Raw genomic sequence first — 17919 nt, 5'->3', positions numbered from 1 at the left:
TTTTTTATCGCGGACGAAGTAGATGCAATTGAAATATCCCCATTTTTACATGAAGATGAGGACAATCAGCGAATGTGAATAGTGCACATTCCTTAAGCCCTTATTTAAATGGTATATACAATCAGGTCTACAGTGTATGTTGCAACTTGCAACTAGTCAAAATAAAAGGCAACAATAAAAGGAAGGTTTCAAGGATTTCATTAAAAACCTCAAATTATTATTAAAATGATTAAAAGTTGTAAGAAGCAAGCAACAGATGTTAAGATGCTGTACAGTGTAATATAATAATTATATGTGTGCATGTAGCATTTGTTTTGATGGATTGGCTTATTTATTTCATGGAATAATGTAAATTACAATGTACAACATGTACACCAACATAAAATACAATAAAGTAAAAATTTCAACAAATATAGGACTTAAACAAGAAATAATTAAAACGAAACAAATAAAATAAAGCACATGCCCTAATTAGGCTACTTATTTAAAACATCCCTTTATAGTACACGGTTTTACCTAGGTGTTTTCATTATCACATATAAATAAATAAAAATATATTAACTACTATAAATTGTGAACTTCTTAAAAACCAGCGGGCATTCTTAGCAAATGAGCATTAAGCTGTGTCGTCAGCAGTGTTGGGTGTAACTAGTTACTAAGTAATTAGTTACTGTAATTTAATTACTTTTCCCTTGAAAAAAGTAAAGTAAGGGATTAATCTTATTTTTTCTGTAATTTAATTAGTTACTTTTGATGTAATTAAACTAAATACTTTGTGTAATATGTGTGTGCAATAGTGGAATTAACATCAAATTTCAAAGTGTAACTTTAAAATCTGTGATTTAATGTATCCTTCTCACATTTGTAATACTTTGGTCAGTTAATAAGAGTACTTTATGTAGTTTTATATTATTTATTTAAATGAATTAAAAGAGCCCTTTCATGTCTATCCTTGAATCACTTAACTAATCAAGGTTGATGTAGGATATAGAAAGTAATTAGTAATAAGTAACTAAATACTTTTTGGAGAGAGTAATTTGTACAGTAATCTAATTACACTATTGAATATGTAATTAGTAACTAGTAATTAATTACTTTTTGTGAGTAACTTACCCAACACTGGTCGTCAGCTAGTCGTTTCCCATCATGCTTTTTGATCATGATCAACGCAGTCGGTGGAGAGCAACTGCGCCCGACTGAAGAATCCGATAAGGCCGCCTGGCTGTCGCGAGAGTTTTTTGACACACGTCAGCATGACATCAGAGCAAGGCGGACACATTTCTTACTGGCATGCATCTCGCGCTGATCACCGGTGATCGGTTCTGCGCAGAATTTGGCCATCTCAAACGAGCCTTATTTATCATTTTTCGAATCGCTCTCGCGGTACTTTGATGTCATCTGCCTGTCTGATCTTGCGACTACGCGGGCCGGTTTCTCGAAGTCGCAGAGGAGACTGTGTTCGAGGAGGAGGAGTTGGGGGGAGGCGAGCGTCCTGGGGATCCACCTCCGAGTCCCAGCCGGAGCCAGCCATGCCTTATACATCCTTCCTTCACCCGACCACCAGGTGGGTGGCTCGGCGGAAGAAGAAGAGGCAGCGGCAGGCAGCGTGGACTCCAATCCAGCCGGTGCAGCCGGCGTCCAGTCAGGTGCCGCCGGTGCCCAGTCCGGTGCAGCCGGGGCCCAGTCCGGTGCAGCCGGTGTCCAGTCCTGTGTCCAGTCCTGCGTCCAGTCCGGTGCAGCCGGCATCCCGTCCGGTGGTCCAGCCGGTGTCCAGTCTGGTGATCCAGCCGGCATCCAGTCTGGTGGTCCAGCCGGTGTCCAGTCCGGTGGTCCAGCCGGCGTCCAGTCCGGTGATCCAGCCGGCGTCCAGTCTGACGTCCAGTCTGGTGCAGCCGGCGTCCAGTCCGGTNGAATAAAATAAATTATCATATTATGTAATGTACACATAAAATACATTTTTGTTAAAATAGCTTAATGATCCTGATTAAAATTTATGTGCACCTAATGTGAGTTTTATCATGTTTGTGATTGTTAGTGCTCGATTAATCTTGTTTTCTTAATAGCAATTGTTGGCTGGCTAATTAGGCCTATTATGTTGTGATGTTATTGATCTCATCTGTAATAATACTTGGAAGTAATAAAAATGTGTTCAAGAATGCATTTTACATAATACTGCACTTTAAACCAATAGCTTGTCTAATAAATACATAAATGACTTACAGACACATATGTGGCAATGTTTTAATGACATTGTAACAAGAGTTCAAGGGAAATAGGAAGGAAGAGGCTGGAATCAGGGTAGAGCTGACGACTACGTACTTTATTATTTAACAAAATAGCACAGGCGCTGTACGCGCTCAAACAAACACACCCTCTCTTGAGGGTAAGAACAGTCTTTTCTGGTCAGAGCTTCCCGCTCACAATCCTCTGCTCACTCGCCCCAACTCTCTCGTCTCCAGCCGTCAGCTCCGGTCTCTCTCCCCGAATGTCTCTGCCTTGCTGCTTTTAAGCCTCTCCACGCCAGTTACTGGAACAAGGCACAGGTGTTAATTATTTGTGCGAGCGCCACTCACTCACCGCTCGTCTCCTCACTCTCTCTCCCGCTGCAGACTTCGCTGAACCACGCCCACCTTGCCACATACCCCCACCGCCCGACTCAGGCCGGGGAGCCATCCGGCCTGCAGTCCCCCCCCCCCCCCTTGCCGGGAGAGGAAGTCAGCCACAGCCATCTGTGCACCCGGCCTGTGGACCACCTTGAATTTAAAAGGCTGTAAAGCAAGATACCAACGGGTGATCCGGGCATTGGTGTCTTTCATGCGGTGGAGCCATTGGAGGGGAGCGTGGTCCGAACAGAGGGTGAACTCCCGCCCCAGCAGGTAGTATCTGAGGGTGAGGACTGCCCACCGGATAGCCAAACACTCCTTCTCTATGGTGCTGTACCTAGCTTCCCTCTTGGAGAGCTTGCGGCTCAGGTACAGCACCGGCCGTTCCTCACCCTCCACCAGCTGGGACAGTACTGCGCCCAGCCCTCTGTCCGACGCGTCGGTCTGCAGGATAAAAGGGAGAGAAAAGTTAGGGGAATGCAAGAGCGGCCCGCCACACAGGGCAGCCTTCAACTTGGTAAAAGCCTGCTGGCACTGCTCCGTCCACTGGACCGCATCGGGTACTTCCTTTTTAGTGAGGTCAGTCAGCGGGTTGGTGAGCTCCGAATATTTAGGCACAAACCGTCTATAATATCCCGCCAACCCCAGGAACTGCCTCACCTCCTTTTTGGTCTTAGGCCTCGGGCAGGCCGCAATCGCTGCGGTCTTATCAATTTGGGGACGCACCTGCCCATGACCTAAGTGGAAGCCCAGATACTTTACCTCCACCCGCCCAATCGCACACTTCTTCGGATTAGCTGTGAGTCCAGCCTCCCTCAGCGCCCTCAGAACCGCTCTCAAATGCTCCATATGCCGCTGCCAATCGTTACTATGGATAATGATATCGTCTAGGTAAGCAGCGGCATACGTCGCATGGGGTCGGAGGACACGGTCCATGAGGCGCTGGAAGGTAGCCGGGGCTCCAAACAATCCGAACGGAAGGGTTACAAATTGGTGTAATCCGAACGGCGTGGTGAAGGCTGTCTTTTCTTTGGATACTGGTGTTAGGGGGATCTGCCAGTACCCTTTTGTTAAGTCCAGTGTCGAATAAAAATGAGCCGAGCCGAGCCGGTCCAACAATTCGTCGACCCGGGGCATTGGGTAAGCGTCGAATTTCGACACTGAATTCACCTTGCGGTAGTCCACGCAGAACCTGACCGAGCCGTCCGTTTTGGGAACCAAAACTATCGGGCTCGCCCAGTCACTGTTGGACTCTTCTATTACCCCCAAATCTAGCATGGCCTCTAATTCTGCCTGAACAACCTTTTTTCTGTGTTCGGGTAAACGGTAGGCTCTACTTCGCACCACCACCCCCGGTTCGGTTTCGACATGGTGCCGCATGAGATTCGTTCGGCCTGGAAGGGGAGAAAACACATCGGCAAACTCCGCCTGTAGGCGGGCCAGGTCAGTGAGCTGCGAGGGTGAGAGGTGATCTCCGCCCGGGGCCAGAGCAATGGAATGCGGTTTAATATTTGCTTCTGGCCCGAGATCCTCCTCTGCGGATACCACCGTCGCCAGCATCACTGCCTCCTCCTCGCTCCATTTTTTAAGGAGGTTGAGGTGGTAAATCTGACGTGCGCCTCCCCTATCCGTCCGAATAACCTCATAGTCGAGGTCCCCGACTTGCCGTGTGACCTCAAAGGGTCCTTGCCACTTCGCAAGTAATTTGGAGCTAGATGTCGGGAGCAACACAAGTACCTTCTCTCCCGGTGTGAATTTCCTCAGGTTAGAACCCCGATTATACAGACGGCTTTGTTTGTCCTGAGCCTGTAGCAAATTCTCCATCGATAGCCGCCCCAGTGTCCGGAGTTTTGCTCTCAGGTCCAGGACATACTGAATTTCATTTTTACTTGCGGAAGGCCCGTCCTCCCAGTTCTCCTTCAGGACGTCCAGCACCCCACGGGGCTGGCGTCCATACAGGAGCTCGAAGGGGGAAAACCCCGTGGAGGCTTGGGGGACCTCTCGTACTGCGAATAAGAGAGGCTCTAACCATTTATCCCAATTCCTGGCGTCCTCGTGGACGAACTTACGAATCATGGTTTTCAACGTGCGATTAAACCGTTCCACCAGTCCGTCGGTCTGTGGGTGGAAGACGCTGGTGCGAATCGATTTAATGCCCAGTAATTCGTATAGTTCGCGTAACGTACGTGACATGAACGCCGTGCCTTGATCGGTGAGGACCTCGCGGGGGATCCCCACCCGGGAGATAATCCGAAACAGTGCGTCCGCAACACTTTTCGCGGAGATGCTGCGGAGTGGCACTGCTTCGGGATATCGCGTTGCATAGTCCACCAGGACCAATGCAAAGCGGTATCCCCGTGCAGATCGCTCTAATGGCCCGATGAGGTCCATGCCAATTCTCTCGAAGGGGACCTGCATCAACGGAAGAGGGCGCAACGGCGCTTTTGGGGTGACCGGTGGGTTTACCAACTGACATTCGCGGCAAGACGCGCACCACCTGCGCACGTTGTCGTGAATGCCCGGCCAAAAAAATCGGGCCATGAGGCGACTCAGTGTATTACCCTGCCCTAAGTGCCCTGCCATTGGGTTACTATGAGCCGCCTGGAAAAGCATTTCCCGACGGCTTTTCGGAATCAACAACTGGGTTATATCTTCCTTTGTCTGGGTGTCTTGGGTCACCCGATATAACCGATTCCTTCTTATAGCAAAATACGGGTAGGAGAGTGCACGTGTGGGCTGGACCGGCTGTCCGTCGATGGATGCAACCTGCTCAAATGCCCTTTTTAGCGTCGCATCCTGAGCCTGCTCGAGGGGAAAGTCATCGCGATCTGAGAGTACCACCCTCTCAATCTCGCGCGCCTCCCCTGAGTCAGGCTCCGACGGACCCGGCACCACACTGCCCACATGCACACCGCCTCCCCTCCCGTGCTTCGTTCGCCAAGAGGCATCCACACACAATAACCTCAGTAATTTAGGAAAAAGTGGCCAATTCGTCCCCAAAATCAGCGGATGCCGGAGGTGAGGATTAACCGCCACCTCCACACTATGCTTTTCCCCCCTGAATTTAATGGGCAAGTTCAACAAAGGGTATTCTACGACATCCCCGTGAACACACCGCACCTTAACCTCGCGGCTTTTACCCCCTGCCCCGAGACGAACCAGGCTTTGGTGGATGGAGGTCTGGTTACAACCTGAATCCACCAAAGCCTGGTATGTACCCCCCCCAATACTCACGGGTATTTGGTACAGGCCAGCTGGACCAGGGGCAGCTCGCGGCTCGTCGGGGACCCGGATCATAGTTCCCACATCCATTACCGGGCAACGATCTATGAAATGGTCCGGGTCCCCGCAGCGCCAACAAGCCGGCCCAGGCCTTCCCGCCACCCCAGTGGCAGGGAGTGGGCTCGCTAACTGGCGTGGAGAGGCAGAGGCAGGTGGGTTGTAGGGCAAGGTGTAGGGGTGGCTGCCCGTCTCCAGCGCGGCGGACCTGCCGGCCAAGGTTCCCCCTCCATCAGTCGGTCCGGTCGCGTAGCTTCCGCGTCCCCGGGGCCCTCCCCTCAGCGGTATCGGGGGACGGGTCCGTGGTGCTGGTATGGGCCGGGTTGCGGGTGTAGGGAGAGAGACCGCTGGTAGCATTTCCCCGATTCCAGGGCACGCAACCAGGTGGTCTTCCGCCAGCTGGATGGCCGAGTCCAGCGACGTCGGACGGTGGCACTGGACCCAGGCCGCTGTTCTCCGGGGCAGACAGGTCGTGAATTGCTCCAGTACCACCTTATCCACGATACCCGCGACGTCGCTATTCCCGGCCATCAGCCATTTGCGGCAGGAGTCCCGGAGCTGCTGAGCTAGCAGGTAGGGCCGGCCGGTTTCCGCCAACCCCAGCGATCGGAACCGCTGGCGATACTCCTCAGGGCTCCGGCCGACCCGCTGCAAGATGGCCTTCTTCAGCTCAGCGTACACCAGGAGATTCTCCGGAGGTAACTGCTGCGCTGCCACCTGGGCCTCTCCAGACAGGAGTGGGAGGAGATGTAGGGCCCACTGATCCTCCGGCCAACCCCTCGCTACCGCTACCCGCTCAAAGAGACCAAGGAAGGCCTCGGGATCATCCTGTGGGCCCATTTTCTGGAGGACCAGGTCAGCGCGAGGCCCCGTCCGAACCTCCCGATGTACCCAGCTCCGGAACGACTCACGGTCCTCTTGCTGAGCCAGGAGGACCGCCTGGAAACGCACATCCTGGTCCTCCCTGAGCTGCAGCAATGCTCTGTGTTGTTCCTGATGGAGGACCGCGAGTGACGAAATCACCTCCGCAAACGGCGAACCGGACGGCCCAGACCCCCCGGCCGCGGCACTCCTACTTCCTTCCATCCCGGGTTTCGGCACCAGTGTAACAAAGTTCAATAGAAGGGAAGGAAGGAAGAGGCTGGAATCAGGGTAGAGCTGACGACTACGTACTTTATTATTTAACAAAATAGCACAGGCGCTGTACGCGCTCAAATCAACACACCCTCTCTTGAGGGTAAGAACAGTCTTTTCTGGTCAGAGCTTCCCGCTCACAATCCTCTGCTCACTCGCCCGAACTCTCTCGTCTCCAGCCGTCAGCTCCGGTCTCTCTCCCCGAATGTCTCTGCCTTGCTGCTTTTAAGCCTCTCCACGCCAGTTACTGGAACAAGGCACAGGTGTTAATTATTTGTGCGAGCGCCACTCACTCACCGCTCGTCTCCTCACTCTCTCTCCCGCTGCAGACTTCGCTGAACCACGCCCACCTTGCCACAGTGGCATTCACCAGATTACAATGTATAGCAAGGTTATTCATAAAAATAACATGAAACGTTATTGTTACTATTTTAACTGCTATACAGCTATTCAAACGCTCTATTTAAGCACAGTATGTGTATATTCTTCTTACTAAACGATCACATAAGTACTAAGATAAAAGTGTACTCCACTAAACAGGACACATATGAATTGATTGCTATAGTGATGACACCGACCGTTCTTCACTTTCACTTTAAAACCCAGGTTTGGATCTTCAATAGTGGCCTTACTTCCACGTACTATTATTAGCATACATTATCGGCACTATAACATCTTATTTCTGACGCATGCCATGTATATATACCTTTATTAATCAGTGCTAATCCCGGCATTTTTTAGTCTCCGCTACAACAATGCGCTCTGCATCGTTCCCGCTTCCATCTGTTTGAAGATTAAAGTGTAGGCTACACGAAAGACGACTCGCCTCATAGCAGTCACTTGTGATTGGCTGAATGTTAATTCACTCAAATCTATGTAACTAACCAGATAACATGGGGCGGGAATTTTGGCGGAGGTGTGTCGAAAAAGTACGGAGGACAGAACCATTTTTATCTGAAAGTGGGGGTATTCCCGCACATGGTGCCACGCCCATTTAGCGCAGATGCGTGACTTAAGTCTTAAAAAACAAGTGCTTATGTACATTTATAAAAAATATATATTTTGTATTGTTATTTGGTGATCTTACAGTTGCCCAATTGCCCATATTGGTTAATCCGCCTACTGTGTTAAAAACACATTTGTTGTGGGAAAGAAAACAGGTTATGATGTTATCTTGTGAAGTTCTTTAAGTAATTGTACTGGGATTGTGTTGTTTATTAGTTGTTGAGAGCAGTGTTGTGACTGTGTGAAAGGAAAACTGAAGAATTGTTTTGCTCTTTTTTTTATTCATTAGCTTTATCTCAATATTTGTTGTCACATCAGGATCCTAAATGAATACACATTTTACAGCACAACTACACACTTCTGATTCATGAGAGAACACTTCGATAACCACACCGTCGCTATTTCAAGCACTGCAAGCTTATCGTAAAAATCAGGCGTTTCAGATGAGGCGAGCAAAGAGAATACAAACATGCAACAGGTAGTGGAAAATACAACGTTTTATAAAGTGTTCATACGTTACATCAAAACAAACAATAATTTCGTTTAGTGGCAAATGACTCCTTATATCACTGCAGCGGTAAAGTACATTTAGGTTAAAAACAGTGAGCAGCGGACATTCCTATGAAGTATTTCAGTAGCAAAACTTGAGAGCATGTAGATTTTAATTTTGAACTTGTAAAGTAAGTATTTGTACCTGTACACTAAAATGTACACTCACGCCCCAATGTGAAAACTTGTCAAATAAAAAACTGAAGTTGAATGTTGAGATTTGCACTCGTGGACAAACTCACAAATCTGTCTTCTGAATTTGAAGTTGCAGAAAAATAGTCACAAATGTTAAACTGGCATTTACAAAATACATTGGCAGATACAAATGCATAGCACATATTTACACGTTTTCCCAGATTCAGATTTGTATTGCAACCACAAATAGTCATCCACAACCTCTCAAATCTGTCACTGCAGTTTCAAATCTTCCCGCCTTGACTTTTGCTACTACTTTTGCGATAAACCCGTTGCAAAACTAACTTGTGCACTTGAAAGCTCAGAGGCGAGAGAAAGAACGGCACTTGATGACGTCATGTGGCTGAGCCACACCGCCCCCTAAAGGCAGCAAAAACCACAATGAAAGGAGTTTTTTAAATCACTAATACAGTATTTAATTTAAGATGAAACTCTAAATCAATTAATACATTTTCCTTAACAAAAATACTACTTACAGACACTTTTTTACTACAAATTAACTTTTCTATTTTATTCTCTTTTCTATTTACTGCAGTATATCCTTGTTCTATGTTTGTCCTTTATTATATATTTAATGCTTTTCTACCCCATCTGCAAAATATATTTTTTACAGGTACATACTTAAAACTTAAAATCTACATGCTCTCAAGTTTTGCTACTAAAATACCTTCATAAAAGTATATCAGAAAAAAAAAACCACATTTGACTGCAAAAGCAAATGTAATTTGATATAACTGATATGTTATATTTAAAAGACTGAAAAATGTTTTATTTAAAACAAATGTGATTAAAGATAGAGCCAGTATGTGATATAATTTTTTTTATTTTTATTTCAGGTGGATTTGCTGATGGAATTGGACCAGAAGGAGATGCTAATATAATCAGAAATGAAAGAGAATCTGTGACATTGACCTGCACATATGAAACAGTCAGCAATAATGTTTGGCTTTACTGGTGAACCTGTAAGGAGTCTGCTCCAAGTAGGAATCGAACCCGGTTCTCCCGCTTGTATAGCCACCGGTTTTACCAACTGAGGTAGGTAGCAGACTTTAACGAATCCAAGAGCAGAGAAAGCCAAAACAAGGAGTCAAGAGTTTTCCAGCAACAGGTAGTGTTTACTCAAAAAAGAAGTGACAAAAACGAAAGCAGTATTCCAACAAGGTAAACTTAGAATCCAAAAACCAATAATCTGCTACAATATTACCTTCCGCAACAAACAGGTATCATAGGCTCAAGACCGAACAATGAGTCATAACGCGAGTCCCTTCAAATAGGGTTAAAACCCATGTGTAGCACATCATGCTTGATTAGAGCAGCGTTGAGAATGAATCTGGACAGGATCGCCCCCTGTTGGCCCGGAGGTAAGCAGCGATCCCATGGAAGGTTCTTACAGAACCTCAGTTTATACTGCTCAAAGGTGCTCGAGCACAAAGCTATGAGCGTATACAAGACAATCGGTTTAAATGTGAAACATCTCAATCATCCACTAAACTGATGACTGACACTGTGACTCTGTCAGATTCAGCTCTATATTACTGTGCTCTGAGAGTTGAGCCCAGTGATACAAAAAGCCTGAAAGTCTTTACAAAAACTCAATGTGCTGTAAACTGAAATGAAGTGGTTTTACACAGGTTGAAATTTTTTCACTCAGAAAATGTTAGTAAATTTATCAGAAAGGTCCAAGTAAAGGCTAAACACGGGTATCTCAGTAATCTTCACTTCATTTTTTTTAACATTACTTAAATGTTTTTAAAAGTATTAATGCTGATGTGTTAAAATAAAATGTATCTGAACATCATAAACACTCACAGGTATTTCACAAAAATACTTTTATTCAACGTTTGAATTCAAATATTTAACAATTTATTAAAAAAACATGAAACAAAGGTAAACAAATAAACCAATTCAGACCCATATTAAACCATCTTCATGTTTCCTCTGGCATCAGTTAAAATGAGTCCAATACCTGTGGAGCAGATGTCATAGATGTTAATGTCACCTTCTAACAGTGAGTTTAAATAAAGAATTTCATAGAAGAAATATGTTTGTATTGTATTAATAAACTCATGTTTATCTTTCATTTACAGGCACTAAGGCCATAGACACAATCACTTCCAATGAAACTGAATTAGCTATTGAGGGCGACACTGTTACACTGATTTATAATTATAATCTTTCCTGTGGCTCAGTGGTTAGAGAATGGCACTAATGTGAAGGTCATGGGTTCGATCCCGGGGTGTGTGTGAGTTTTTGTAAAGACTTTCAGGCNATCACATCGAGTCAAACAGGAATTTTATCTCTGTATTACTGCGCCCCTGCCAGACCAGTGACAGAAAACAACACTGAACAAGAATTCATATGATAACTGCTCCAATCAACTCACCATAGAAACATAAAGTCAACAATAAAACAACATGTATGTTCACAAACTAAATTAGGAGTTTTTAGCATTCAGTAATATTTTCAGTCAAGACACAATCAGATGTTCACAGATTTCTTTCAGATGACTTAAACATTAACACTCAAATACACAAACATGATAATGAAATCCTAACTAAACTATAAATTATCATTGGTTCTAAATATATGTTGGTTTCTCCTAACAGGATCAAGTCTGTATTTCCGTTCCTTTTCTGTGATGTGATGGTAGGAGGGGTTTGTGTGTGAGATGTGAGATCTTGTTCAGTTTGACAGAGACTGTAGCAGAGATTCACTGAGAACACAATGACACTTCATTCAGTTATTCTGCTTTCTGTCTTTGTGTGTAAGTCATCTATCTTAATATTATACATCACACATTTTTGGAGTTTTAACTTTAGTTCATCTACTTAATCCCTAAATAATGTTTTGCACATTTTATCATTTGGAATCCACATTGAACAACATTAAAACCGTTAATGTATTTGTTAACTTATGTGTAATATTTTAAAGACAAGATCGTTATTATATTAGATAATAAATGAACTGTTGGTCTATTTCTCCAGATGTCAGTTTTGGAAATGAAATCACATCAGACAGCACTGAAGAGGTTGTTGTGGAAGGTTCAAGTGTTCAGTTCTCCTGCAGTTATTCCTCTGCTTATGATCTTCAGTGGTACCGTCAGTATCCCAGAGGAGCTCCTGAATTTCTTGTGCTCATTACTGATGGAGTGAAAGAGAACAGGACATCTGAAATAGATCCCAGATTCACTACTAAACTCAGAAGAGAAAAACAAACACAACATGTGTATCTGGAGATCTCCTCTGTTTCTCTATCAGATTCTGATCTGTATTACTGTGCCATGAGGCCCACAGTGACACAAAACACAACAACACTGAACAAAAATACATCACCTGCATGTAAAGATTACAATAGCTGTATATGACCAGAAGAGGGCGCCGCTCACCCTAAAAGTGTTTCAAACCAGGTGCTGCGGCATCAACGAAATATCAAGAGCTGCAAGACTTAAAATTGTTTAAAATAAGACAAAATAATCTCAAAATCACAACTCAATCACAGAAATTGTGGGTGTGTAACATACTAAAGCACAATCCATTAAATACTACAAGGAAGATAAATTTAATCAAAACATAATTCCATCTAAACTAAAGCAAAGACTAAAGAACTGAACTAACCAGACAGTATAAATACAGAAACTTCAACAGAAAACAGGAGTGAACTTAATCAGTAACTGAGGTAACAAACCATGAATTAAAATCATTAACTACAGCTGATGACAGAGCACAGCAACAGAAAAAACACAATAGGAACAAAACTCAACACACTTATTGTCGGGAGTTGGCAGAAGAACCCAAGCGCAGGCAACGGCAGTGAAGGGGTTAACAAAGGTTTTTATTTTTACAAAGAAAAACACAAAACAAAAACCCACGAGGGGGTATCAATACCAGAACGAACTAAAATACAAACTGGAACAAAACACTTCCCTCGGTGGGGAAAAAACAAACTAAACAGAACACGACACAACGTCTTAAATAAGGCAAAATATATAAACTAACCGAACAGGAACACACTCACAAACTTGAACGGACACGACGGCAAATCCAAGGACAAAACACTGGTGTACACAGACAAGGCACAACCACCACATGGAAAGAAGTACAGTACAGATACAATGACCGAACACAGGACAAAGAAACATGAGGGTATATATAGGTAAGTCAAACGAGGGATAACGACACGGGGCAGGTGTGGTACATTAAACACTTAGGGAAGGATAACGAGGAAACGAGATGGCGGGAACAGAGACGAGACACTGGAAAAACACATGAGAGGTAACAACATAAACATCTCATGGCCTTCCCACATAAAATCCAAGGACTCTGCCCCGATCCCACCACACGACTAGAATTTCATAAACAAGACGGTGGGACCGTGACACTTATAATATTGTTGTGGATCACAGGAGGCTTTGCAAAAAGGTTGAGATCCACTGATACAAGACTACAGCTCTAATAAATGTTTGACGTCAGTGTCACATTACATTTTTAGAGTAAAATAAATTCACCAACATCAAACACAATAATTTATTGCTGTGCTTGGCTTTAATTTCGTTTTTAATAAATTCATTTTAGGTAAAACTTTGCATTCAAATGCACTTTTCTTATCTAAGCAGACTTTAAAATGTGAGCTATTGATCTGAAAGAGGCGGAGCTCAAAGCTCTCACATCTATAATGTCATCTTGTGAAATCCATTCACAGTCGGTTACAGAAATCATTCAAGCTGTCTTACTGAATAAACACAATGTTTCTCCATTCTGTAATTCTGCTCTTTGCCTTTCCATGTAAGTATTTTAGTCTTTTCTTCAATACTTGTAAATAAGATGTTATAGTCTGTATACTTTATGGTATTCAAATCATGTAAAATCACTGACCACATTTATGATTAATTCTAAACACAAACTCTTTACAGATTTAAAGCAGATCTACTTTTGCAGGTGTCACACAAGGAACTGAAATTAAAAGAAACAAAACTGAGGAGTTTGCTGTTGAGGGTTCAAGTGTTTCATTATCCTGCAGTTATTCATCTGCACGCACTTTATTCTGGTACCGTCAGCATCCCAGATCAGCTCCTCAGTTCCTCGTAAACATCATCGATGGTGTGAAAGAAGACAAGAGATCTGATGTAGATCCAAGATTCACTGCTAAACTAACTGAAGGAAATGATAAACATGTGTATCTGGAGATCTCCTCTGCGGCTCTATCAGACTCGGCTCTTTATTTCTGTGCCCTGGAGCCCACAGTGACACAAAACTCAACTACACTTCATATAAACCTCACACACGCGTGAAAGGGAAAATGATTTACCTTCTACAGGCTGATCAGGATAGATAGGACAGAATGGATGACAGGCTGAAGAATTAGTGTAGAATATCATAACTTAAATATCTAAAATGACATTATATATTAAAATAAGACATTATGTTTCTTTAAGAAGCCCCAACAAAAGTTGCACTTGCAATAATAGAAATGGACTACAGTATAAGACACGTCATAAAATAATTTTCTGATGAATAAAATCATTTGATACACACATTAATAATGCCCAGAAGAGAGTGAATGTGAAATATAAATGAAAATCATGATGTGGTTTAAAGAGGAGGAGCTTCATACAGTAGATTTATTGATCTCCTCATTTCACATTGAGATGAAACTCTTGTATTCAGTGCTGCATGTATAATGGATGTTCATACAGTTATTCTCTTCTGTGCTTTAGCATGTATGTATTTATTTTACACGTATTAAATGCTTTTATCAAAAGCGACTCACAGTGCATTTATATATTTTATCAGAATGTGTGTTTTCATGGGAAAAACATGATGTATTATAATAATTGTACCTCTTGTTTTTCAGATGTGGTTTTTTGTATCACTGGGCTCCATCTCTCAGAGCACAGTAATATGGAGCAGAATCTGACAGAGAAACACTCTTAATAATGAGTTCAGTGGAGGATTCAGATGTTTCTGACTGAAAGTGATGGTCTGGTGTACGGTCATAACCCCCATATGATCGAGCACCTTTATACAGTAAACGCTGAGGTTCTGTGTCAGGATTCTGTCTGTACCAGTAAAGTCTAATATAACTGCTGCTTGTTTCATATGTGCAGCTCAGTGTCACAGATTCTCCTTCACTTCTGATTATATTACTCTCTTGTTCTCTTGGTCCAATTCTATCAGCAAATCCACCTGAAAATAAATCAATGATATTGAAATATATTATGATTTAATGAAGTCACTGTGATAAATGATGTACCTGTAAATGTGATGACTCATCATCGCATTACAGTGAGTTGAAGAGATCAGACCTGATAGAGTGATATTATGCACGGACTCCTTAGCTGTCATAAAAAGCATTCAGTCAATGACATCTGCCAGAGAAGATTTACTGATACAACTCTATCAAAGTTTGTTAAGATTATATAGGGGTGGTATAGATGTTCAGTTTTGTTGGGTGCCAGCACATGAGGGAGTGAAAGGGAATGAAAGTGCAGATAAATGATCAAAAGAGGCATTACAAAAAGAAATATCAGTTCCAATACCACTTGGAAAAGCAGTAGTTAAGAAGAAAGGCATTGATATATTGCAGAAATGGTGGGTCACACAGGACTGAATAGCAACTTGTTTTTAATGGGGAATAATGAGAATTGTGATAACTGTGGGGTTAAAGAAAATGCTGAGCATGTCATATTACACTGCTTATATGAGGCAGGGCAAGAGTGGAGTCTGATGGGGATACTAAGAACAGAAGGAGAGGGAGGGGGATAAGGATAACCAGGAAAGCATTATTTAAATTCCTTAATGATACTGGGCTAATAAGCAGAATATGAGGACACTTAAAGGGGTCATATGGCGTGAACACGTGTTGTTCTGTGTTTTTGGTGTGTTATAAGTTGCTCATGCATGTATTCGACACGTAAAATTGCAGAAATGAAAGTGTGGGAACAAAAGATGCATTCTATCTAAAAGCGATTGCTCACCCAGACCTGCCTGAAACGCCCCGTGTGACCACACCCCCACAAATCTACGTCAGTTGGTGGTATGACTTGACTAAGACCGCCCAAATGTACATGAAAGTAAGGTGGGCGTACCTGTCAGCACAATTGAAGAGGAACCTGATGTTCCAAATATGGTAAGAGGCGTTACATTTCCCTCACAAGCTTGCAGTATTCCACCAATCACTACGCACTGGTGAACTGGCCAATCAGAGCACACCTCGCTTTTCAGAGTCATGTGCTTTGTAAAAAAATCTGCGCGTTTCAGAGAGGCGGGGCAAAGAGGAGATACCAACATGCACGGTGTGTGGAAAATACAGCGTTTTTGAACCTTAAATCGTGTATACACATTACATTACATCACATCTAAAACAAACCATAATATTAGTTTTAGCCGTGTCATATGACCCCTTTAAAATGACATGATGTTACACACTCTTATACATTAGGTGGCGGTATGCACTTAAAAGTTGTTTGCAATCCGCCTATAACTGACATTGAATGCAGTTTATTGTTTATGATATTTTGTGTGTTTTGTTTGGAACTTTTACTGTGAAACTGATTTAAAGGTTAGAGACTTTTATTACGAAAGAATGTGCCGAAGTGAGAGCAATGCAGGAAGAAGATGGCTGCCACTCCAGGATTAAGTGTGAAATGTTTCACCTTTTAAATTCATATTTTAAGTTAAATTCTACCCATCTAAGATTAATAAGGTCATTGGATGCAAGATAAAGTTCTCCTTTAGTAATAAGCGGCCAATGAAGTAAGTTTGTCATTTTTGAAACNTTTAGTTATTATGAAATGATTTCAGTTCTGTGTGATTTCTGCTGCCAACTCGTTTAGAAGAAACAAGACTTTAAACTCTTAAAATGTTTAACCATTACTTATCATGTGATGTTTGCTTTGTTTGCCATATAAAGGCGTTTTCTCTGTGACTACCAACAGAACCATTCAATAATTACAAAAGGAATCAATTTTATTCGTCAGATGCAATCCACATCTTCAGAATCCACTCGACTGTTAGGAACAGAACCAAATCCAAGCCTTTATTTGGCGATCTTTCTTCATCATGACACCGGCATTACCACAGGTTTTACGGCAGGAAAATCGAACGCTCATTGGCTCTCGCCTGCTTCGTCACAGATTGCGACATGCCGTGTTTCTGGTGAGGTGTGTTTGTAGGACAATGCGCGCTTTCACGGAGTGGATAATAATCTGGATATTTTCAGCAAATAACAATTTAAATTCTGCTCTGTTCCTCACACAAAACTGTTTCATTCCACCAGAGAGGACTGCGACTGCAACGCATTGACATTTGGACTACTTTTGGAATTTTTTAAATAAAAAAATACATTGTGATTGCACTTATCTGTCTGTCATGGTTTTCTTTATACTGTACATATTTTTAAGAAATAGTTATGGTTAGGTTTAGAGGTAGGAGGAGGATTTGCAACAATAACATATTTTTTAATGGTATATTGTTACTAAAATCATAATTTCGGTCTATTACATCTTATATCTTTTATATTTTCACTATTAAATGGGTAGGTTTATAGGTTTGGGGGTAGGTTAAGGGGTCTAAAAATATAAATCACTTATCGATACAATTATGGAAATGTACTGATACAAATATCTTAATGAGGTACAAGCTTTGCAAATATTTTACGTTTTTTAGCTAAAAGTATGTAGCAATTTTTACGTTTGATACATTGTAACATGTCTATATTCAACGTTTCAGCATCAATATAAACGTACAAAATGTACGTTTTGTGCTTGTAAACTTAATGTACAAAAACCTACATATAAACAGTGAGATCAGGCTGAACAGGCACATTATCGCCACATGGTTGCAGTGTTGTCAAACTGAACATGAATCAAACCTTTCACTTGATCTCACAAAAAATACTCAAGCCAAGGTTAAAACATACTGTATACGTCAGGCATCCAAACAGAAGTCAGACACAGACAACAGCAAATAAACTAATAAACACATAATTAATGAGGAAGTGTGAGGAGGTTCAAGAAGATTCTCATGATAAACTCTAAATATTGTCACGATGATCAATAACTGATACAATTTTATTAGAAAACTAGCTCTATTGTTCTGTCTTACATCATGTTTTACTTTTACTTGATTTCACTTTTAAAATCTCATTGTGATGATGG

General features: G+C 42.7%; 1 protein-coding gene across 1 annotated transcript; it reads right to left on the bottom strand.

Annotated features, from left to right (window-relative positions):
- Positions 1-2681: 2681 nt before the first annotated feature.
- On the bottom strand, positions 2682-7006 carry LOC130545701 (uncharacterized; the record flags this gene model as incomplete). The annotated part of the gene is made up of 1 exon (XM_057320400.1): positions 2682-7006. A coding segment is annotated over exon 1 (4287 nt), but the record flags the coding sequence as incomplete, so codon positions are not given.
- Positions 7007-17919: the final 10913 nt, after the last annotated feature.

This window comes from Triplophysa rosa, linkage group LG2 (assembly GCF_024868665.1).
Source record: "Triplophysa rosa linkage group LG2, Trosa_1v2, whole genome shotgun sequence".
NCBI lineage: Eukaryota > Metazoa > Chordata > Actinopteri > Cypriniformes > Nemacheilidae > Triplophysa > Triplophysa rosa.
Note: the sequence above shows the minus strand (reverse complement) of the source record. Positions and strands in the feature narration are given on the sequence as shown.